Below are 25,916 nucleotides of genomic sequence, written 5' to 3' on the forward strand. Positions count from 1 at the left end.
TCCAGGGGACAACCCGAAAAATCGGAAGTCTCTGTAGAGTAAGCGTATATATAATTATATTGATGAGCTAAATTGATTTTTGTATATATAAGCCCCAGTTACTCCAATTTGTTCAATCAATGTAGTTCCATAGAGTATGGAGGTGTATTGTCCAAATCCTGACACACTGATCTGTTTGAAAGTACTCCAACCTTAGAAAGCTTAGGCCATCATATACCATTAGCAAACCTCACCTCTCCCCACTTTTTCTTTTAGTTTACAGAATGGGTTCTTTAAAATTTAAGTTTAAAGGGTAACTATACAAATGTTTAATTGTTTCACTAAACTATCTGGGTGTACTGCATTTAATAAAAGTGAAACATTCCTCGGCTGTCCTCTTCAGCAGCTTTTCATCTGCTGCCTCAGAAATTCCATCTCAATGCTTTTTCTATGTGGATACTCTTTGAAATGAAGTTATTGCCATCATAGACCATTCCTGGTGGTGGTGAATCTGTAGGAAATGCCTGCAGGGAATACATACAAACATAAGAACCATCACTAGATTTCAGTAGAAGTTTAATTTCCTTACCTCTCAGTTGTGAGTGGTACCATTTTTATATGGAGAATTGAGAGCTAACATTTACAAGGAAGTTTTGCTCAAAGTATGAAAAGTTGTTTCTTCAATTAGTTACATCTTATAACTCTGCCCATATGTACTATGTAGAGATGTTAGTTATACTCAATTGCCCACAGTAAAAGCAGGGAAGTGGGAAAAGTTTTGAAATGTATTCTTTTAACCTGTTAATTATGTGTTATCCTCTGTAAATGTTACTAGACATAGGGGAATAATTAAAATATGCAGACTTTTATTCCAGGTATAAGGACATTGATATAACCTGTATACATCTTTAATACCTTCACAAATATCCTTTTCTTTGTGCCAACATCTTCTACCCTGTACCTCTGCCCCTTCCCTGCTCATCCCCAGTTTCAAAGAGGAGGTAGATTGAAGTGGTACTCAAAGGATGGCCCTGTGCTTGGAAGAACAGAATTGGAAATTATCGATTTGTGACTGCCATCCCCAGAGCCCCTGCACCGAACATAATGAAAATTACAGGCACTTTGGTTTGCCCAATCAAGTCCGTCCTTTGTAATATCAGATCTAGAAGAGACAAGACTGCCACAATTTCTGACCTTATTGAATCTTCAGATCTAGTCTGTATTACAGAGACTTGGCTAGAAGAAAATGCAGCGCCTGTCTTGTAAGTCGCAGTCCTAACAAATTAATCTGTAATTCATAGCTCAAGACTGAACTGCACGGGATGTGAAGTGGTCATCTACTTTAAAAAAGCGCTTAAATTTAAGTTCCACCCAATGGAAATTACTCACTCTTTTGAATGCATCGCTCTACAGGGTTAGGTTACAGAGTACTTCTCATTTGCCGCCCCCCTGGAGACGGAAAGACATTTCTACAAGAAAATACAGATACTGTTGCTGGCCAAGTTCTGAAGCATCAAATATGGCTCCTACTTGGGGTTTTCAGAATGTAGGCATTAGGACTAGGCACTAGGGGGAGGTTAGCCGCAATGGAGCCACTGCAGCCATCAGGAGCAGATCAGTGACCGCTGGGCCACCTTGGACAATATGTCAACATTCTAACATGTCGACATTTCGTGATAAATGTCGACATGGTCAATGTTCACTTTCTCATGTTGACATAATGAATGTTGACATATCATACCACACTTGGTAAAATTCATTTTCCAAACACGATGAGTGCTAAGGTTACATTTAATCTCGCAGTCTAGCCACAGCAGATACAGCAAATACTATTAGAAAGGAAACCTGTGTTTATGGAAACCAAGGAGATACAGTAAGTGACAATTAAAGGCCTTGATGAGATTCGTATGGTCTGTCTGGCACCAGGTGTCTATACAACAAATCATATTTAGCACAGAGAAGCATCTGGGAGTAGTGACCTAGAATAAAATGTATTCACAACATCTATGATAAATGCTTCTGGATTTTCTGTTCCAGCCTAATGCCATGTTACATGATTACCTTTTTAGAGCTTTATACACAAATACCTATTTTTTGAGGTTTTGTACACTGAGAATAAAACATTGCCCTAAGTTTTCTGCATGTGTTCCGTAATATAGAACCTTTTCTCTCACACTGAGTGTGTAGAAAATCTCTTCCAAGTGCTTTCCTTCATGTGGTGTACAAGGCTGTTATCACAGCTGGCAGAGCGCATTGCTAGACCAGTGATGCAGATAGAAGCAGCACTTAGCGCAGGGAAATGCAGTATGGTGAGATGCATTTTCTTTAACCTACAACTGATTAAGTCTGTGCACGTCTTATGTACTTTGTTCGTGGTCCTTCTATATTGTGTGCTTTGTTTTCCTATGAGTTAGATCATGAAAAAGCCCTATATACTAAAATGACTAAATAAATGGTGTAAGCGTCTCCTAACCTGGTCCTTGTAAAAGTCTGTAATATAAAATATTGGATTGAACCGCAGAATGAGGCCCTATGATGATATGAAACAATATTGTACTGAACCGCAGAATGAGGCTTACTCATTTATGATGGTGAAAACATGAGCAGATAACCTAATATACTAAATGAACTTGGTAAATGAAATGATCCAAATATAATTTACACTGATCTTGTTTAGGGATTTGTAATAAGAACATGTGGTTGTTGCCAAGGGAAGAGACACTCTTGTCTGTGTTCCTATAATAGGGTTCAGTGGTTCAAAGATCCCAAACTCCAGCATCAGGGGCAGAAGTATGGGAGACAATGGAGGCGTCTGCCGCCAGGCGCCAGCACTGAAGGGGCACCTCCTCCATCACCCACAATATATTCACCCCATTTAGGACTGTAAATATGGGGGATAGGGGGCACTAAATGATAACTTGCCCCCGGGCGCCTGGGATGAATTTATGCCACTGCTCACACAACTAGCAACAAATGCAACGCAAGGCATGATAATTAGCAACACAGCAAAAGACAAGTCATAAGTACCAAAGAACTAGTGTCTATCTATCTATCTATCTATCTATCTATCTATCTATCTATCTATCTATCTATCTATCTATCTTTTTATCTATCTTTTCATTCTATCTATCTATCTATCTATCTATCTATCTATCTATCTATCTATTCTATCTCTCTATCTATCTATATATGGGCAATCTACTGTAGCTAACTAGTGTCTATCTATCAATGATCGAACTACCTATCTATCTATGATCTATCTTTAAATATTAGACATTGGAGGCAAACCTTCTAATCAAAAGATTCACATTTTCCCAACATTAAGTCCAGGTGATTGAAAAACCACCCCCAAGATTCTTGGTTAGGAAAGGTGAGCATAATGCTGTTTGGGATTTAGACTAAAAAGCATGATTTATGGAGTAAAACAGAGAGAGTGAACAGCTGAGATATATTGCATCCTGAGATAAACAGAATTACTGTATATCTGACACTACCAAATCACAGTGTCGCATAAGTAGAATAGTCCATAGTAAATAGACATTTTTTAAGTATCAATGTATAGAAGGAACATATCATCGTGCCTCTGCAGGCCTAGACCAAGTCTAGCCTGAGAATTACCGGTAATTAATAATCATTAATTACCTGGTCAGGGTCTCCTTCGGTGGTTCATCTTTGATTGTTGCCATGAGTAGAAGTCTGGAATCAAGGAGACCTCACAAAAGTCCAGCGATATAGTTTGTTTAGATGTTGACCTCACATTTTGATTGATGGAAAAGGCCCACCTGGAAAAAACATATTGGGAGGCGCGATAACATGTTCTTTGTATACACTATACATGCAAATATATCTCAGTTGGGCCTGTCCTTGTTGGCAGGGTGAATTTGCACTATATCTAGCTACCTTACTATCTATCTCTATATCTATCTATATATGGGCAATCAACAGATGTGTTCACAAACATCTAGCCTCCCTGTGCGTTCAACAGCCCTTCTAGATGTGTTATACCGTGGCACGAATCGGTACCGCTGAGCATCTTTTTGTGAAACATTTTCCCTTAAACTGCATTTTATTCGCAAAGTGATGCAAATAGGATGGACAAGCAGCTTATGCTGATTAAAATGATATGTGGCAAGCCTACAGTATGTTCTGTGTGCGACTGTGGCTATATCTGCATGCAAAATGCTACGTTACAGTGTCAGCAGCTGTGACACTGTAAAGTTGCATATCGCATGCAGATACAGCTCAGTTGCACACAGATTATACAGTAGGCATGCCGTATATCATTTTAATCAGTATAAGCTGCTTTTGCATCCTATTCGCATCACTTTGCAAATAAGACACATTTTAATGGAAAAAGTCACCTGGAAAGATGCCCTGTGCTACAGAGTCACATCGTACTCACCCATTATTTGTGACACATCTCTCAAAACACATGGAGGATAGATGTACTGTATGTGGACGCATCTGTACCTAATTATTTATTAGTATTTATTACCAGGTTTTTATATAGCGCACATATATTCCGCAGCACTTTACAGAGAAAAATTTGGCCATTCACTGTAGTCCCTGCCCCAGTGGAGCTTACACTCTATATTCCCTACCACATGCTCACGCAACTAACAACAAATGCAACGCAAGGCATGATAATTAGCAACACAGCAATAGACAAGTTATAAGTACCAAAGAACTAGTGTCTGCCTATCTAACTGTCTACCTACCTATCGATCGATCTATCTATCTATCTATCTATCTATCTATCTCTATATCTATCTATATATGGGTAACCTACAGATGTGTTCACATACACCTAGCCTCCCTGCACGTTAAACAGGCCATCTAGTAGAGGTATACCGTGGCACGACACTACAGAACTGAACACCTTTTCGTGCAAATTATATCCTTAAAATGTGTCCTATTTGCAAAGCAATGGAAAATAGGATGGACAAGCAGCTAATGCTGAATAAAATGTTATGTGGCATGCCTATGTTCTGTGTGCGGCTGCTGCAAAATTCTACATTACAGTGTCAGCAGCTGTGACACTGTAAAGTTGCATAGCGTATGCAGATACAGCTCAGTCGCATACAGATTATACAGTAGGCAGGCCGTATATCATTTTAATCAGTATAAGCTGCTTTTGCGTCCTAATCGCATCACTTTGCAAATAAGACACATTTTAATGGAAAAAGTCACCTGGAAAGATGCTCAGTGCTACAGAGTCACATTGTACTCACCCATTATTTGTAAAACATCTCAAAGCACATGGAGGATAGATGTATGTGGATGCATCTGTACCTAATTATTTATTAGTATTTATTACCAGTTTTTTATATAGCGCACATATATTCCACAGCGCTTTACAAAGAATAATTTGGCCATTCACTTTAGTCCCTGCCGCAGTGGAGCTTACAGTCTATATTCCCTACCACGTGCTCACACACAGGGGCAGAAGTATGGGAGACAATGGAGGCGTCTGCCGCCGGGCGCCAGCACTGAAGGGGCACCTCCTCCATCACTCACAATATATTCATCCCATTTAGGACTGTAAATATGGGGGATAGGGGGCACTAAATGATAACTTGCCACCGGGCGCCTGGGATGAACTTATGCCACTGTCCAGCATCAATTAGAGCCAGCAGTTAGGCAAAGATGTTAGCTTCCTGGGTACAGGTTAGGGCTCCATGCAGTTAAATCCGTAACAGCAGTTAAATGTGAAATGTTATTTAATTACAACCCTTCTCATTAAACATAATTTGAGGACACATCAATAATTGCATATAAATGCTCATCAGTAGGAAATGTGGAGGAACTTGCAAGCACTGGGTGTTTTTGCAGCACTTTGCCTGAGATTTTTCCTGTGATCTTAGAAAATGCTGTTTTGATTAAGTCATGGCATGGTTTCTACTTGCCCTACAGCACAAGTCATTAAATGTGTTTGATCTGCTTGGAGACAGTTGCTAGAGGGGACAGGGAGGAGATGGGTCTAGTGGGAGAAGAGAGATGGTAGGAGCTGGAAATCTTTGAATTCTGTTTGAGCGTCCATGTAATAATTTATTGGTGTTCTAACTCCCCACAGCAGTATTACTACTGTTTTCAAGTTTATTATCTAAATATTTTCTATTCCTTTCTGTGTATGGTATAGGTTTCTCATATTCATTTGGTATTCAGCTAGTATTGCTATTTCAGCTTTTTAAAATGTAATATATGAAAAAAAAATTTTTGTAATTGTGCTGAAAGGCATACAGCATGACTACATATTATTACTACTGTATTACTGTCATCAACATCACTTCGTATTGTTACAGTGACAGCACTTTACAAAGAACTGGGAATGGCACCAATGCACCTCTTAGCTTTGTTCTCTAATATAATAATATTTTTATAAATGACCATAATACAGAAATCACAATGATTAATGATTAGATACAATTTTGTGGGTTGGGGCTGGATTTATCAATTTAGAAAATACATTCTGTTACAGACGTTTTGAAAACATATGGGGAGGATCCATATGTATTGCGATAAACCTCAGAATTCTATGGGCCTGCAATGTGCCCATATGCATCAAGCTCTGGAAAGCATAAAGGAGCCTATCCATTAGCAGGTAAATTTATCTGCTAATGGATAGGCCCTGAACGATGACCGATGCGCACTCCCACGGCCGATAAATTTTATCTTTCATCTCTCCAACATGTTAGTCAATTATCTCGTATCACTGCCAGATATTAGAAATATCTGGCAGTTTGTATGCGGTAAACGACGAATGACGAACAACGAACGATATTAACAGCAGGTACAAACCACTGGAGAGAAAAAAAATCCACTCCCTGAATGATGTCATGCAATATCGTTCATCATTCGTCTTTTGCAAAAATCTTTCGTCTTTCATCGTTCAGAAAAACATCTGCTAATGGATAGGCCCATTTACTTCCCAGAGCTTGTGCCGGATAGGCAATGCCATATGGCTTTGCCTATAGAAGCCTGTGGGTTTCTTTCCACAAAGTGGCCTGCAGAAGGATCTGAGAATCCCTCCCAGATAGTGGCCACTAGCCCGATGGCCGTGCATTACTTAACGAATATAGAGGCTTGCTCATTTTTGGTTGCAGCCCATAGAGGTGTGCTGGAAAATAAAGTAAAGATATGAACACAGACATGGCACTAGCACATTGCAGATAATTTAATTCTCCCCCTGCACTTCAATGTTAATTGCCTGTTCTATTTTTTTTTTAAAGAATTTATAATTCATTCATTCATTCACTAAACTGTTCAGGTCCCTCCCATGTGATGATAGAAGATGAGGGTAATCTTAGATATGCTGCATACTGGGTGAGCATAAAAACATATTAGGAAGAAACTGAACATCAACCTGATTTTTTCTGCATCAATATTTGCCATACAAATGTTGCAGATACCATATGTGGTATCTGCAACATTGCTAGTTTTCCTGCACACCTTTATGGCGTATGAGCAAAAATCTAGCAGTGTGCCTTACAAGAATGGAAAACCTCTGCCATCCCATCTTATTTAATTGCCCCATAGAGCACTCTAAACAGGATATTAATGTACACTGTGTGAATTTGACCAATTCAGAATATGTTAGCCCCACTTAGCTTGATTTGTGTTATAAGAGTAGAGAAGTTGTAAAAACAAAAGGTCCTAGACTTTGTACATCATGAATAGTTAACATAGGCTCCAATCTCTTCCAGCATGGGAGGAAGAAAAGTTTGAGGAGTTTAGAGACTGTGAAAAGGCCATATTCCTGATTGCATTTGGATCCTACATGCAAAAAGCTCAAAGATCTGCTGAAAGAGTCGGGCTGAGAAGGCGAAGGCTTCTCTTGTGCCATTATTGGTTCCAAACAAGGAAGGAGGTCAAACCATTTACTGTGATAGAAATGGATGGATACAGTATAAGACTGAAATATATGCTATGCATTTGAAGGCGTTCTCTGCATCAAGTGATAAAATAAAAAAAGAGTACTTCAGCTTGTGGGTGGAGTGTATCAATTTCTACCATTATCTAGCTGGGGAAACAAGTCCATTTGATCGTCACAAATCAGGGTAAGCAGAATTTAAGTTTAGTCCATGGCCAGGATTGAAGCATATATTTTAAATTCCATGTTAAAAAGTGTATTTTGCTGAAGTGCAGGGTCTCTGCTTAGCTTTTGGATAACCACTGCACTAGCCTAAGTAGTGGCAGAATTGAAGACCGCTTCCTCTAGAATTGAAGAGGTTGGTTATGTGCGATTTGAGTAGTTGTGAGTATTTTTTTTAATAATGTGGTGTTAGGCTATCTTGTCCTAGCCCTGACAAATTATCTAGGGTTTTATCTTCTCTGCTTTAAAATATCCGCATTCAGAGTGTACACATTTTCTCGCCAAGGGGTAGCAGAAAGATACTCTTTAATTTGTCATTCAGCTCCTCTGTAAAAAATGGAAGCCAGTGACAGTTATATAATACATCGTAATAATTACTGGTACCCTTGATATAAATGCCCATCTGTAGGAAATGTGGAAGAATGTAACCATTTTTTTGTCCTTGGGTATTACGTGCTGTTTCTTAATTAAATGTCACAAAAGAATTACAAGTGAGTAGATTTTCGAGATTCACTATTATACAGTACATCACTTTCATGAATCAGCCCCCAGATGTAGTCTTTCATCATGTTCTCATTATACTGTCCTCGGTAAGGGCATTCAAACTTCAGTATATCCTGGTGGAAGTGCTTGCTTTCCAGCGTGCTCCCATGTTCTCCTTGAATTTTTCAAGATGAGCATCAAGAATATGGGCTTTGAGGAACATCCTGCACCCCATTGTACACAGGCTTTTCACCAAAGTCTTGACCAACTCCACGTATTTTTCGTCCTTGTGATCGCCCAGAAATCCCCAAACCACTGCGATAAAGCTGGTCCAAGCAGCTCCTCCTTCTGAATGAGCATCTTTGGGAATTCCTTGCACTGTAGGATCTTCTTTATCTGTGGGTCCACAAAATCACCGGCATTGAACTTTGCCTCCGACAGCTTAGATGAGAAGCTTTGAAGGTACTTGAAGACTACCGAATCCTTATTTAGAGCTATAACAAATAGTTTTAAAAGGCATAACTTGATGTGTAGGGGAGGCATCATCACCACTTGATGTTACTCGTCTGCACACAAAACTCTGCTGTGAACAGTGTCGTCTGTTGTAGTGCGCCTTGGTGTCCTTGCTGTCCCAAAGGCAAAAAAAGCAGAGAAACTTTGTAAAACCACCTTGAAGACCCATTAGGAATCCCACCATTTTGAAGTATCTGATTACCATCCATCATATTTCAAGTCTACTAGCAAGGTCTTGATGCTGTTGTAATCCTCTTTGCGGTGCAGCGAGTGAGCCTGGGGGGTGGGCAGATAAAGCAGGGATGTGGCTGAATCCTCTGTCCTGGAGGCGGCTGTGATATACATCCAGCGAATCCCCAATGAGCTTACTGTTGCCACAGACTCCCGGTAATATGATGCAGCATTTGGAGGTACAGTCAGTGTCATTGAGCTCCCCTCTGGCAGAGTTGGATGCTCTGCAGCCTCTGTGTAGCAACCGTACTGAAGTATCAGAAATGTCCTGGAAAATGAGAACATTTCCAAATATCTCTGACTAGGTCACAAAAGCATAGTTTGTGGGGAATAAATGGCATTTTCTATACTCTTGGGGCATAGGCAGTTAGGAAATAACATTTCAAACACAAGGACAAACAAAAAATAAAAAATTGTTACATAGTGTAATGGAGGCAAGTCTGTCCGCCTTTAATTTAGTCTCATCAACCAGATGTACAATAGCTATAACTTTACCACACACATCTTCACTGGGACAGGCTCCTTTTCAATCCTCTCTCCCAGCAAGGGTTTTTTTATATATAAAAAAAAACACAGGCACCAAAAATAATTTAGAATCTCTGCTATATGTGGTAATAAGAAATAAGTTTACCACAAAGTCACCATTTCATAAATAGACCTCAAAGTCTCTACACTACAGAATTAAATTCAAAACCATTCCCATACTCCCTTCCACCTGCACTTAGTTGATCGCTGCAGTATAATACCCAGCCTGCTGCACCAGGCACCTCCAGGAATAACACCTCCTCTTCCTCTTTTCAGGGACCCTTATTATTCTATGTGGCTATGTGCACTACATTTAAATCAGATTCCATGTTTGCTAAAATGTGACAACCTGACACAGACTTGGACTGGCCATTGAAATGACAAGATATCTACTGGTGGGAACCAATCGTGTGCACTTATTTCCTTCTTGAGACTGTTACAGTCATCTAATAGTATCACAGTTCACCTTGTCCCCTGTTTTTGCTACAGGTGAGATTTATAGCAGACGGCGGTCTCTTTTATTGCTAGGGAACACAAACTTTTGATTTTAGCAAAATTTAAACATAAGTACAATGTGCATTTAATTAATTTATTGCAGATTTGATGGGCCTCTTATTAGTATGTGTCTTGCTCCCCTTATGCTTAATACCATTCCTGCAAGCGAAGAAGATGCAAATCTAAAAATACTTATTTCGGGTTTTTCGGATCTGTTTATGTATTTATGGAGCTGTCAGGATTGCAGACTACTTATTCCTCTCTTTCTTAAGGCAGTTATTATTACAGAATATAGTTTTGGCTGACTGCACTTTTCTGAATTTAGAAGGTAGGGGAAGCAATAAAGTATGAGTGAAAGATATGGATACTTATAAGCTTATTCACTTGGCATTTACTATTCACTCCATATGGCTATTCCATGACTGGTAGAAAGCAATTCAGCAAATAAAATGACTACTAATTATTTTTTGTTATCTAGCATAGCTCACTATCTCCTAGACAGGCCAACTTTAATCTAATATGTTTCTGTTTTTATTTGTTTATTTCTTTCATTGCACCAAATCCTTTAATTCGCCAGCATGATTAACTTTTTCAGGGTGGGGGAGAGGATGTTTTTTATTAGTATGCTTGCTAGTGCGGTACCACAGATAATTATATATGCTCATAGAGATGATTGCTACAGAGCCGATAATTACCTAGTTGCAATAGAGAGTGAGGGTGCAGTTTCTCGCTCTGGCACCAACCTTCAGCAGGAGAACCCAGCCCAACATTGTAAGGCAAGTACTCACAGGTATAGTGCAACAAAGTCACTTTTACTTGAAGGAAGTGAATGAGGAAGAAGACTGGCATTTTCATAAATGATGTTTCAAATAATACACAATATACTTTCAGCAAAAAGGTACTCATATCAATAGGCGTTTACCACACACACTTAATATGCTTTCTAATACAATACGGCCAGGTTTACCACTTCTAGCCTGATACCAAGTAAGGCTAACTCTGTACAATAGATAAATGTTGTTAATTGTTGCAAATGGCAGAAATATCGATAAACTAGATCTAATCCGTCCTCTTGTAATGTATAGAACACGCGATGCTGCTGTTTGCACAGCTGAGAGATTATTTGCTCATTGCACTACAGGTCCCAGTTAAAACAACTTTCACTACTTTGCAGTGCCAGAAATCAGCCTCTGTACACTTTTTGCAGACCTCAAGGTTTTCTTCTCTCCCATGTACTGTATATCTCTGAAGCAATCTGCTCTCTTGACAACTTCACAGTAGGTCCCATGCCTATCATGTTCATTAAATACAGTCTATTGACACCTTTCCAATTAATGCAGTTAATTTTCAAACTTCTACTTGTTGACAGTCAGGGGAGGTGTCATTGGGAGTAACACCAGCATTAGACTCTTGGGGCTTTACTTGGTACTGTATGAAACCCTTTTGTCTTGTGTCAAGCTGGGAGGGCTATTAGAGCCCTATATGTACCTTAAACTCACAGAAGGTGGTAACTATAATGTAGGTATTTGTGTGCAAATATCTTTCATACATGTGTCCTATGTCTTCTCTTCCTCTTCAGGGTGTGCTCTCCAACATCTCCTCCATCACTGACCTTGGGGGATTTGATCCGGTCTGGCTGTTTCTGGTAGTGGGAGGGGTGATGTTCATCCTGGGCTTTGCTGGATGCATTGGAGCTCTACGGGAAAACACCTTCCTCCTGAAATTTGTAAGTATATTCTTGTAGCACTGTTACCTTTTTTGCATAGGGAAAACTGAGGGTAATTTCTTTTGAAAGTTCCAATTCTAAGTACAGTACATTGTAACATCATAATACATGTCATACTAGAGAGAATATGCAATTCCTACTATTTTATAAATATGATACCCTTCTTCAATATACTGTTTGTACCCTAAGATCCTGCAGTTGATATTGCTGTCTATAGAAAACTTACAGCTGACATATTCAATAGTTAGAAAGGAAGTTTTAAAAAAGTGATACATTAATGAAATTCGCAAAGTTACACAAACATTTAAAAGAAACACTAGAAACACCTAACCAGTCACGTAATCTTTTATTATTATTTTAAGAAAACTAAATGTAACACAAATATCGTTGAAACAAGTAAGTGACTTGGCACCGTATTCTTTTCCTATGACAGTGGTCTGCATATTTCTGACATGTCTTCTCATTGGCTATGTATGCAATGGCGTTCTAGTCCAGCGTTTAAGTTAATCGCATGTGAAAATAACAATGATTGTACTAAATGAGAAGGCCTAGATCATAAAATGTGTTATGGTACAGTGAGCTTTATTTTTTTTTTTTATACTAATAGTTTATAAACCCTTCAATTAACTAAAGACCAAACTCCATTCTAGCCACCACATCTGGATCCACAATCCCAATTTGTGCACATGTATAGTATATAAATCGTGCACAGAGAGTATATACTGTGAATCGTGCAGTATATTAAGCTGCCATTTAAAAATGCATGTAAAACCACCAGAGCTATGGCAGATATATTTCAATGTACTTCCTATTGGTGAGTTTTCTCAAATCACATGCCATTTGCATATGTAATAACACCCTTGCATCACTATTTGCGGTTTTATAGAGTCTGATATAATATTGTACAGAACACCCATACATTTACTGGCCATTTTTAAATGGGCCAATGTTCTCTCTCTTTAGTATTAATTCAATAAACACTTAATAACACTTCATAAAGAAAAAAATAATGGATGTTTGCATCAACTGACATAAATTACTTTCTTATCCAAGCAAAACTTTGTTATACAATAAATTAGTACATTCAACAAAGTGCTTCTTGCTTAGAAACCTAGGTTTTGATTAGTTTTGCTGGTCAGATGTGATGATGTATACCTCGCTAGGTACTCCACATACAGTAGGAAAAGTAAAATAGAGTGTTATATAGAAAGCATGTCCTACTGACAGCACAGTTTCTCGGTGAATATTCTCTGTAAAGCACTTCGTAATATGTATGAGCTATATGATACTTGTCGGTTAATATATTATACTAATACTGTACAGATCACAAGCATGTACTGTAGTCCTGCATTTCTTTTAATTGTATTATCTTTTGTGTTACGCCCAGATGCACGTCAAAAGAAAAAGTTTAGCTATGTGCATACCCACAATATACTTTGCATTTGTAAGTGTAGCCAATACCAAATGAGCCAGATAAATGTTCTAAAATGTTTTGCTAACAGTATTAGTTAAAACACAATTTATAAAGATCCAACAATTATATAAGATGAATCACCGATCTCCTGCAACTCATAAATAAGCTTCTGATAAAAAATGTCTGAATAGCATTGAATTGTACTTTAATATTCATTAGTGATGGTATTCACTAGGAGCAGTTTCGGTGCCATTGATATTCGCCATCGAAGTATAGCGAGAGTGCCATTGCATTAGGAACAGTGTTGTTCCTCAGATTGATTAAACCTATATCAGAATGTCTCACTATTGTAATTAGTGCTGCAGACTCCTTCAGCATTAAGCTAATGTCCTCATCCTGTGTACACACAGACACCATGAAATCCAAGCAAATTTCCTTAAGTCAGGGTGGGAAATATGTTATAAATTGTGACTGTGCTCAATCCCAAAATAAAAAAGGATTCTTTCTTATACCTCTATTTGGAATCTCATCAGATACATTATCTCTATAAATATAAAATAAAGTCCCCGGTTTAGGGGTCTGTTTGTTCGGGCTAATCTCTTGAACCACTTGATGGATTTTGATGTTGTTTTCACTATTCTATACAGCATTGGTTGAGGAAGGTTTAGGTTGGTGATTCTCAAACTGGGTGCTGTAGGGCACTTGCAGAGGTGGCTCGGGTTGGTGGTCAAGTACCGAATAAAATGATGTTTATTAAAGAAAAACAAAAAAAACAGTCCTGTCAATAACCACATAACTGAACCTAAGGGTGACATATAAGTACAAGTTACTTAATTTAATTTTTGCTGAATTTCTCAATAAGAAACTTTTGGCCCATGGGTACCATGGAAAAAATGTTGATGCCGTGATTCAAAAAAGTTTGGGAACCACTGGTTTAGTTGTATGAACCATTCATCTGTGACAAAAAGGTGCCCAGCAGTGACTTTTTTAGTGAAGCAAGTTGCAGAAATAAATCTTACACCAAGCGACTGTATAGGAGCTGGCCAGGGTGCTGAAACTGCAAGAGCGCATCTGAACGGAGGCTTGGAATGAAGCAAGTCACAGGAAAAACTGTTGTGCTGTGTGAGTGACTGCCGCAGGGCCGAGGGCTACACTGTGATTGGATCTCTGAGACAGTGAGAGCCAATCAGAGATAGCAATGTGCCCTGTTGCTTAGCAGCATCCTAGAGAGGGGAGTGAGTCATGGACTGGGCAGGGTCATGTCTGAGTTAGACAGAAATTGAGAAACAGCTTCTAACGAACCCAGGAAGATGCCCTGATGCAGACACAGTAGCCAGGAAGGAGCCAGGGGAGGCATAGCTATCAGGAATTATATATATATATATAAAAAAAAATCATGGAACACAATAAAATAATTTCCATTCGATGGTGGCAAACATCAGACTGCCACCATCAAATAGTAAAACCACAACCATCTGAACAAAAACATTGATGGTTAGTAAACATTGGATTCCTATGTCCATCCCTACGCTAAACCTGCAGGCGGACTCCGATCACTGCTCCTCCAACGTAAAGTGCTCCCTCTCCAGTGTGGTGGTCCCTTTCAGTCACACGCCCTCAGTGAACAGGAGGCACCACCCATGGAAGTCAGAGCAGTTCTCGGACAGTGCCACCACTGTGCGGAAGCTCAGCAGGAAGCCCAAGAAATACAGGGTACATTGTGCAAAGAAGACATTGCTCATCGCCATGTTCGGCAGCTGGAGAGGGGTGCGTATGGAGGCTGCAGAAATACTGTATGCAGAGGTGCCCCAGCCCTGGGGAGATGCTGCTGATAATGCTTATGGTAGTTGCAATACAAATCTCTCATCCATGATCCTCTTTCTCTTCCCATCACATCCCACTGGCCGGGCCCCAACCAGCTGCAGGGCAGAATCAGTGGGGGCTGTGGTGACACTGGTGAGAAGCAGGGGGTTGTGGTGAGATGCAGGGGACTGTAGTGACATGGCGTAGGTTACAGGGGGCTGTGGCGAGATGAAATTGCTCCCGTGCGAAGCCAAGGCAGGTTGCTAATATAGAAATATTTCAAAGCAGCTTGTATGATAGTATTTCCTGTCAATTAGTTGACTGCAATCAAATATACTTTTGTTAGATTATGTCATGCTGGGATGTGTAGTTCCAAAACAGTTGAATATCTCTGCTCTAAGTTATGTCAATCATAAAGGGGTTCTCCAGCCAGCTCTGACTGCCAGAGATTAATGGAGATCACAGCAGAAATCCCCCTTAATGGCTGATGACTGATTAATACCCCCATCATATCTTATAACAAAACTTATAACTTAATGCTAAACTATAACAGGAGTCAATAATATGGTCATCATTTTTATTGATAACATTTAGCAACATGTATGGTGGCTAAAGAATCAGGGAAAACTGTCAAGCCTTGTTACTATCCAACTACCTCCAAATACATTGGGGCAGTGTCCTGACCCTGCTACATATATCATGGTTTTCTCCTCTTCTTCATATCATGCCATTGGTGACCATGACCCCTGGAAAGTTATCCGCTAAGGGAGTTAAGGAGATTATACCATCTATTCCACCACTATAGCCAATCATTTGCCGCTCTTTCCCACTGTTTATTACTACTGTAAGAACAAGATATCCCGTAAAACTGGCCGCAACAAAAACAGGGAAGAGAGGTGACCAGCAAAAATATGTCTAATGCTGCAAACCCAGCCTAATAAAAACTCTAATACAAACAACTCCCCCTAAATTAAATCACCCTAAAAACTTAAAATGTCACACACTGAAACCTCACCCCCAACAAATGACATCAAATCTGTCTAGCCTCATTGTCTAACACCCCTTCTGGCTTTGTTTAAGCCTTCTGTCCTTTAGTTTAAAAAAAAAGCGATATGATGCTTTAAATGTGGGTGCACATATTTTGGCAGCGCGGCACTGCACCTTCTGGCAACTTCGGCGCCCGAAGCTCGGGGTCCGGTGGAACCGCCCTCCCTACGCCCCTGCCCTTATGTACTGTTTAAATATTAAGATCAGTTGTTGGTAAATTCATAAGTAGTCCTTAGATGTCAAGTGCATTGTGCTTGAAGGCTCAGGAGAAAGATCAGTGCTGCATATGCATCTACTTTTTTATATCCCTCATATTCACTCAATACTGCAATCACGTTAGGAACAAAGATTTGCCATACAGAGAAATGGTATCCTGAAGATTTTTTATTATCCTTATATAGCACCACCATACTATGCAATGCTATACAGATATTATTATATCATTCCATTTTTGTCATCCGCCATTTTAACCTGCCAGTATGATTTTGGACTGTGGTCCAAAAACATACTGTTTGCATGTGGTAGGAAACCCATGTAAACATGGAGACAGCATGTATACTCCCTGGTTGTAATTAAACATATGGTCTTAGTGCTGTGAGTCAGCAATGCCAACAACTGTGCCACCATGCTGCATTTTTACAAAAACTTTTCATTTAGTGGCTGTTACATAAAAAAAATAAACTAACTACAATTTTGCTCTGTCAATCATTTTTAGTACAGTTGAATGAGAGATTATTATATCAATTATATTGTTTACGCCAATTTGCATAGTTCTATAGTAGCAACTGCTCAATAACACCCATAATACTGTACATCACTAGGCGTGATGGTAAAAGAAAAACATTTTGGGCAAAATTTACTAAGTGGCAGGTTCTAAACCCCCGGCGTTTTGGTGGCTGTTTAGCGGCAGTTTTGCTAACCACAGATTTATTAAGGCCAAAATCACTGCAAAACTGCTGTCAAAACACATTTTAGAATAGAATAGAACAGAGCTAGGGCTAGAATTACTAAGCGGCAGGTTTGGTGTCCTTTTAGAAACCGCCACCAAGCATCCACCGAACCGCTGGGGTTTAGAACTCGCCGCTAAGTAAATTTTGCCCTTTGAGTGCAATTTAAACCATCTAAAAGGGCTGAAATACAAAGAGTGATGTCTGGTTGTATAAATTGTGTAGCGTAGAGGAAGTACATATGCATGGAATAGGTGTAATTATTATTATTTTGTTTTACAGTTTTCTGTGTTCCTGGGAATTATTTTCTTCTTGGAACTCACAGCTGGCGTCCTGGCCTTTGTCTTTAAAGACTGGATTAAGGATCAGCTTTATATTTTTATCAACAGCAACATCAAAGCGTATAGAGACGACATTGACCTGCAGAACCTCATTGACTTCACACAAGAATACGTATGTATAAGTCATACTTGCCGACTATCTGGCTGCTCCTTCCAGGAGGGAGCAGCCAGATCGGCAGAACAGGGGGCGTGGCCGGCAAAAGGGGCAGTGGCCGGGCGGGCTGAAGGCAGTTTGCGGGCGTGAAAGGGGGCGGGGCCACACGATCGCATCATTTTGGCCCCACCCCCGCTACACAATGCCGAAAAAACAGGCATTGTGAAGCAGGGGGCGGGGCCCCGCTGCGGGGGTTTAACAGCAACTGGCGGGGGGGAGACGGGGGATCTGCGGCAGGCGGGAGCTGCACCTGTTTATCGGGAGGCTCCCGCCCGAATCGGGAGGGTAGGCAACCCTGGTATAAGTCACAAGTGCAGTTATTTTTAATTTACATTTCAATAGGGCAAATGCATCAGTGCTGTTTTTGTGAAAATTTTGATAAAACTACACTTTGCTTATGGTTTTTGTATTAATTTATTTTGCACAATAAGTATTAAATTGTAACATATTAGACATCACAAATCTCTGGCACACAATTTCTGGTGTTTGGGTCCATATTGCTGATTGTCATTTGCAACTAGTTGGATGGTTGGAGGAAAGTTGGTCTGGTGTATGGCCAGCTTTAATCACAATGCGATGTGAGTAGAATGTGCAAGGAGACTGTGCTGATTCATTTGATTTGTGACACTTGTATATCTGTGTGCGACTGATTCTCTGAATCAGCATGTGAAGTGCTACGATGCAACTGCCACAGCATTTTTCCACGCCAAATTCCGTTTACAGTTTCATTCGCACTCAGATATACAAGTGCCACATATCAAATGAATCAGCGCAGTCTGCTGGTGCATCCTAGTCTCTCCGACCAGTGCTAGCAGAGTTGCACGGAACCTGGCAGCTCACTCGCCCCAGGCATATGGTTCTGCAGTGCGTATTGAGGCTAGATGAGCAAGGACACGTCTGCATAAAAAATACTTTACCAATTTGTACTCACTTTGTTAGATTCCGGGGATAAGCGATTTATTATAGTCACAATAAAAAGTTATGGTGTTCGCATGAAAAAATTTGATTAATAATACATCTGCCCCAATGTGTTTTTGCAACAACTGAAAATAACTACACAAAAGCAACCGTTATTAACTGTTAAGTATATAGCACCATCATATTCAGTTGCGATTTACAATTGGGAATAAATAGTATAAAACAAGACATGGTAATTACAGACAGACCTAGGGGTAAGAGGGCTGTGCTCCCAAGCTTACAATCTATAGGGATGACCAGAGAACAGATTTCTGTTTGATTTTGATGGATACTATGACTGCGTAGTATGACTTTGTAGGAAGCAAGGTACAAAGTATGATTTGTGACTTTGGAGTTTGTGGTAAAACCCTGTAGGAATGTCAGAAAAACCTAAAATAACTTTTTGTTTACTATTGCAATGCACTTCTTTTGATAAGACTGACATATCTGACATAGTTTACATCCTTTCTAGCAGCTGAGGTATATATTATCTTATTTCATTGGTTCGCAATAAAAAAAGGGAATGTTTTAAAATATATTAATGTGTGTATTTGTGCATGTATGTACAGTATATCTGTGTGTATAAGTGGCAGGGTGTCAGACAGTAAATGCTGGGCATACACTATACCAGAGGTTCCCAAACCCGGTCCTCAAGGCTCCCCAATAGTTCAGGTTTTAGAGATATCCATGGTTGAGCACAGGTGGTTAAATGAAATTGACTGAGGTACAAATTAAGTCACCTGCGGTCAACCATGGATATCTCCAAAACCTGAACTGTTGGGGAGCCTTGAGGACCGTGATTGGGAACCTCTGCACTATACAATTACCTGTCAAATATCTGTCCAATCTGGCTGGTTGAAAGGAAAACCTGGTAATGTATGGAAGCCAATAACAATCGGCCATTTGCTCACAAACACTGGAAAACAGACAAAAATGGTCGTTCAGACAAATTGGTTAAAAACAAATTTAACCAATTGGAAGCAATTGGTTTTTTGTCCGTTTTCCAGTGTTTAAAACCATATGAGCGACTGTCAGTTGCTCCCATACATTACCAGAATTTCATTTCAACCAGCCAGATTGGACAGATATCTGACAGATAATTGTATAGTGTATGCCCAGCATAAGTGATCAGGAGGTCTGAATCAGGGATGTACGCAAATGCTGCCGCAGCTGCAAATTTGTATGCAGAGCCTGTGCGAAAATATGCAAATGCTGCAGCCACTGGGATTTGTAGTGAGATGCTCTCCGGCGGCTTCGCAAATCCAAGTGCCTGTGTACAAAGACACAGCTTAGTCGCAGATCAGTCGATTGTCGCGTTGATTGGCAGCAGGAACTGAGGGCCTGATTTAGCATGGATCGCTATTCTGCTTATACGCACGGAACTACGTTGCTAATATCAGCGGTGCTATTTAAATGCTTGCATTCGCATTGCGATCACAGCCTGACATAAGGAAGCCCACTTCCCCTTACTCACATCTGTACACTTGGCCAACATAGAGAAATAATCGGTAACATCGAGTAACATCGGACCCAGACGCACAGTTAAAGAAGCCCAGACCTCACTCAGGAATTGCTACTTCTGCATACGCTATGAGGCCTCAGGAGGCGTCTGGTAGCGCAGTGGATCATTTATGCACGCCCCTGCAACGGTGTTGAGACGCACTGGCATGCCTGTATTCACACGACACCCCCCCCATCACCACCCACAGACAGCACTTCCTGTCAATCACTCTGTCATACGTCTGCGTACGTAGTTCTTGCCTGCGTATTAGCAACTGCGTTCCTTGCTGAATTAGACCCGGAGACACAATTTTGTAGTATGGGGTTGTAGGTAAAGACACTCCCCGGTCACGACACGCCTGCATTTGTGTCGCCATCTCACTGTTACCACCCACAAACAGACCCTGCATGTCAATCGCTTTGTGAATAAATCGGCACTGTGAGCAAAATGGTAATGAAATTTGACGCATGCGCAGTGCGAATAAGATGCATACACAGATTACTGATAATTACCCAAACTGCGTAACCATCAGCATTGCGTCCATCTCTGAATCAGGCCCAGATTCAAGTATTGCAAAGGAAGGATGCTAATAAGTAATGTGCAGCTGTAAGGCAGTGGTGTCACTAGGGGGGTGCGGGCTGACACCATCCGAGGGAGTGACACCAAAGTAGTAGAGCTCTGCTATTTTGGTGCCCCCCTCTCCTTGGATGGCTTCACCAAGCAGCGGTGATGGCACTTTAATCACACTGTGCCCGGAGAGCAGCAGCTCCCGTAGCCCTGGGCAAGTCCCTAGAGTGACAAGAATGACTGGGGGGAGGGGGGCGCCTGCCTTTGCTTTCAGGAAGTAGACAGAAGGGTAGTCGGGGTCACACCAACCCTAGTGACGCCACTGAGTGAAGGATCCCATGTTATATAGTTTGGTTACCTAGAAATGGAGCTTCTTGAAGAGGGGAAGGTAACTGGGGACAGAGAGAGGCTTTAAGATAAGAAATGAATAGATAAGCTATAACTTTTGAACCAAGCTTTTCCTGATTGCATTTTTTTTTTCTTTTTTACTCCGGAGCAAAAGAGCATATCTCCACATTGCAGAGTTATTTTTGTGATTGTGAATGGTTAGAACTGCTATCTAGTGAGAGATAAAATGGTGTCCTCCTTCTGTTTCCTCTAAGTCTTCAGATAGTTACTTTCAGTCGTCAATCATTCTGTTATATTATCAGCTTAAACTGGGAACATTATCGGTCAGGAAACTGGATTTCCATCTGTTGTGCTGTTCCTCAAATTTTCCCAGCATAAACTTTATTTCCATTTCATAGAAATGTACTGGTACAGTACGTCCCTGGCCATCAGCCTAAGAAAATGCAGAATACTATTTAAATCCATGATCCTCTATTGCAATTCCTTCTCTTTGAACATGGTCAGTGATTAGCTGTAAAACCCTGAGCTATAGTCCTCTTAGACATGGTATCACGGCAGACTTAATTACCTTACAGAGCATCTTGATTCATATGCGATGACTGTACCCACATTGAGGTCAATTGGTGTTCAGACATAATCAGAATCCTCTAATCTCATCAGCCAACTTTAAAATGGTATGTCCGGTTATTAGAGAATGATTTACTGATTATTTCATACCCATTATATTACCATCTTATTTAACCACATCACTGCTATAGAGTGGGAAGTATATGAAAGGATGATAAAGGCAAATTCCTCTGTCTCTAAAGCTAGGTACAAACCTGGACTACCAGGTGACTCAGCAATGCGATGTAACTATATATTACATCGCCGTATGATAGTGCGATATATCGTTACTTGTCTAATGTAACTTTACCACATCGGCCGTGGCATCGTCCCATCTGATGTACAGCACATCTAAAGGGAAGATGCAACCACCCAATTCATTGTACCATCAATTGGGTGATTTTCAAGTAACACACTATATGATGGTTGTTCCAATACATCGCGGACGACATATTGTATAGTACCCAGCTTTACATTTCAAGGAGAGATGTAGAAGAACTGAAAAGAGAAGAAAAATCCTCAGTAAGGACTAAGTAAAAACTGCTAGTTACAGTTACTAGAAATGAGGCAATGGAGAGTGGTGCACTTAGGTTCTGCACTTCAGGGAATGAATTTGAAGTAAAGAGTGGCGTACAGAAAAAAAAAATATAGGCTGCCACATACGTTTTTGATAATGCTACTTCACTAGGGATAAAGGCCCTCATTCAGAGCCACTCGCTAGCGGCAGTACGCTCGTTCCGAGCGATGTTCGCACATCTGCGCATGCGTACGGCTCGTTATACGCATGCGCGAACCAGTCAGTGCGGCCGAAATTCATGTGCTCGCAATATAGCGAATGTCTGCTATTTTGAGTGACAGAATGAGGCGTATGTGGGTGGTAACAGGGGAAGGTGCTTGAAAACGGGGAGTGGAGATCCGAACGCAGGCGTGCTTAAAGGTCAAAACGGGCGTTTTAAGGGTGTGCATAATTAATACAGCAGCGTCATTGACCACGTCACTGGGTTATTTTATAGCCAGAACTGCTCGCAAGATTGTGGTAGCAAAAACCAACCACAAGAATAGCGAGCAGCTCATACCCTGTTCGATGTACTCGATTAATTTAATAAATAGCGGACATGACGTATGGTGCGAGCGGCCAGGGGGCGTTTTTAACAAATAAACGAGCGTATGTTTTGCTCGCTCGTTCAGACTTAGAGGTGTGAACAGACTGCAATTTGCGAACGGATCATTTGAATAGCCACCCCTTGTTTTTGAACGAACGACCGCAAATAGCGAACGGCTCTGAATCAGGCCCAAAGGCGCTAATTAAAGCCTAATAAATTCTTATAGGTGAGTGTATATGTAACACTTGTGAATACTATATTAGGACCAAGTAAGTGGTAATGTCCTTTTTCATATCTTCCATATCATAACAAATTTAGGCATATATGAGATCTTGAATCAGGTAATGAACTTCAGTTCTCTTCCTCTGGCACTCCTAATGTGATCAGCTGTTGCAATCTCCCAGTCACTGAGAATATCCCAGTCTTTGCATACGGTAACTTTTAATACCTCAATAAAAAGAAGACAAGACCATCGATGTTTCTTTTCCAATAGGAACTTTTTTCAAGATGTTACACCATTAAATCCAAATATTCCTGAAAAAAAGAATTGAACCTGTCAAGAAGCATGCTAGGATAGGTACCGTACTGATCATACTCATCTGGGTTGATTGTGATAGCCGCACATCATATTGAAAAGCGAATCTACGCATCTGTCATGTAAGTAGAGGACTGGCAGAATAGAAGTAGGATCCCAAGGCACTGTTAGCTACACACGTTTTCCTAGATCACATGAACCTGTAATAGTTCTATTACCTTGATTATTTTATATTATAAGGAATTTTTAGTGCTAACTTGGTCCTAATATAGGACTCATATATTCATCTATAAGTATTAATTAGTCTTTAATTGGCGCCTTCTCTTACGTTTATATGTAAATTTGTTGTCGGCACTTCAGGCCCTGATTCTGCAGTCACATCACAGAAGTGGGACAAGTATTTATTTTTCCTAAAGTGAAAATGTTTTTAAAAATCCATAAAAAGCATCTAATAAAGAAATGCATTAAGCAATCCTCATCATGAGTGCATAATAGGATTTATAAATAATGGCATGGTAGGCATTATTTGGTTACTTACCATGCTGTTTCCTTTGCCTCTCCATAGTGGCAGTGCTGTGGGGCCTTTGGCGCCGATGACTGGAACCTGAACATTTACTTTAACTGCACGGATGCTAATGCCAGTCGTGAGAAGTGTGGAGTGCCCTTCTCCTGCTGCACCAAAGACCCGGCTGTAAGTCTTTCCTATTAGACCGATATAGTGCATAGCTGAGGCATTTGTCCTTCACTTTCACCTCTATTTACATGAAACACTTATGTGATGTGATGTCTCGCCTCCTCAAAACTGGTGTCACTCTTTGTCAGCATCTCCGACTCATCATACATATTGATGGTGCTGCGATTATTAAGATAAAAGGAAAGGGTAAGAAGAAAGCACACATAATGGTAATTGTCAAATGGTTTGTTTTTATCTGTTTCCATGCTTGAATTGAAGACATCCAAGTACATTTGTGTTTGTCCAATCATCTCCTCATTTCTGTTTTTGCTGTCAATTCCATTGATGTGCAACTACAATAATAATAATGTAAAAAAAAAACTATTTATGGATAGAATCAATCTGAAATCTGCTGTATTTACCCCTGGTTAGCATTAAGATTATTGGAAAAAAATATTATAAAGTGTAATATTTTGGAGGGTGCGCTACAATTGACCTTTAACCATAATGCATACTTAGGATGTTTGTTTGCAACAGAGCATTTTGGTAGTTGTACAGATGTCTCCTATCATTTTTGCTCCATATGGCGCCTTTTGTAACTTTGACGCTCCATTGTGGGTAGCAATTGTCGAGCTTGAGTACTTTTTCCAGAATTTTTCATCTTACTTTGCTATCAATGTACTAAGTAGCTAATAATGTACTAAGCGTTTAGGATAATTAGTTTTCATGTCATAGGAATTTTTTTAAAGTAGCAGATTAATCATAACGATGCATGGCTGCTATAAACTTGTATAGGAACTCTGGGCCAGATTCAGACCCGCTCGCGAGCGGGTCGATGTTTGGCCACTGCACATGCGCACCCCGGAGCCGGCTCCAACGTGTGCATGCACGAGACCCGGCTAGCGACGGGCGCTTCGTCGCTACGGGTCTCGCACCAAAGCGGGGTAGCTGTCGATTTTGATTGACAGCTTGCCTCATTTTGGAAGCGGGCAGGGGGGGTGGCTGGCCAAACGGAGGTGTTCCCGGAGGAACGCCTGCCGTTTGGGGGCGGCCCCACTGACATCACGAGTGATGTCAGTGGGTGAGCTTCCGGCTCTAATAGAGCCGAAAGCTCACTGGGGCTTGCGGGAACGAGACCCTACAACAAGGGTCTCGTCACAAGCCCTGATGGTCGAGACCATCGCGACCATCACCTGGCCGCTCGCAATAGCTGTGGGTGGACACCGACAGCTAAACGAGCAGCCAGGAGGCTGCACTAAAAAAAAAAACAAAAAAAAAAACGCCCTGATTCAGAGCGAGTGCTCTTTCAGAGCGTCCGGCTCTGAATCAGGCCCTCTCTCTTTTGCCTTTTTACCCAGATTTCATACTGAATTTTGTTTTTAAATTCTCTAATAGTGTACTAAGGCCCTGATTCAGACCCACTCGCGAGCGGCTCTCCGCTCGCAAGTGGGTCGATGTTCTGCACTGAGCATGCGCACGACGGAGGGAGCTCCTTCGTGCGCATGCGCCAGACGCGACGAGCGAAGGACTTTCCTTCGCTCGTTGTGTCTGATCAAAGGGGGCGTGCTGTCGATGTTGATTGACAGCACGCCCCCTTTGGTGGGCATGCCGGGGGCGTGCCTCCCTGACGGGGGCGTTCCTAAGGGAATGCCTCCCGTCAGAAGCCGGCCCACTGACATCACTAGTGATGTCAGTGGGAGTGATTTTGGCTCTGATAGAGCCAAAATCACTCCGGGCCTTGCGGTTGAAAACCTCAACCGCAGGCTCCGGCACGCAGTTTCGATGGTCGCGATGGTCAAGACCATCGCGGCCATCAAACTGCACGCTCGTATAGGCTGTGGGTGGTGACCCACAGCTATACGAGCGTCCAGGAGGA

At 40.9% G+C, this 25,916-nt stretch overlaps 1 protein-coding gene across 1 annotated transcript in view; it reads left to right on the forward strand.

Annotated features, from left to right (window-relative positions):
* Positions 1–25,916, forward strand: part of TSPAN5 (tetraspanin 5) — a 139,297-nt gene that overhangs the window by 100,185 nt on the left and 13,196 nt on the right. Inside the window, exons 3-5 of the mRNA XM_088464421.1 lie at positions 11,898–12,044; positions 17,538–17,708; positions 23,933–24,058. Coding sequence (XP_088320547.1) covers positions 11,898–12,044; positions 17,538–17,708; positions 23,933–24,058 — 444 coding nt within the window. The remainder of the gene's footprint in view (positions 1–11,897; positions 12,045–17,537; positions 17,709–23,932; positions 24,059–25,916) is intronic.

This window comes from Taudactylus pleione, unplaced genomic scaffold, assembly GCF_031769625.1.
Source record: "Taudactylus pleione unplaced genomic scaffold, aTauple2 ptg000055l, whole genome shotgun sequence".
Lineage (NCBI taxonomy): Eukaryota > Metazoa > Chordata > Amphibia > Anura > Myobatrachidae > Taudactylus > Taudactylus pleione.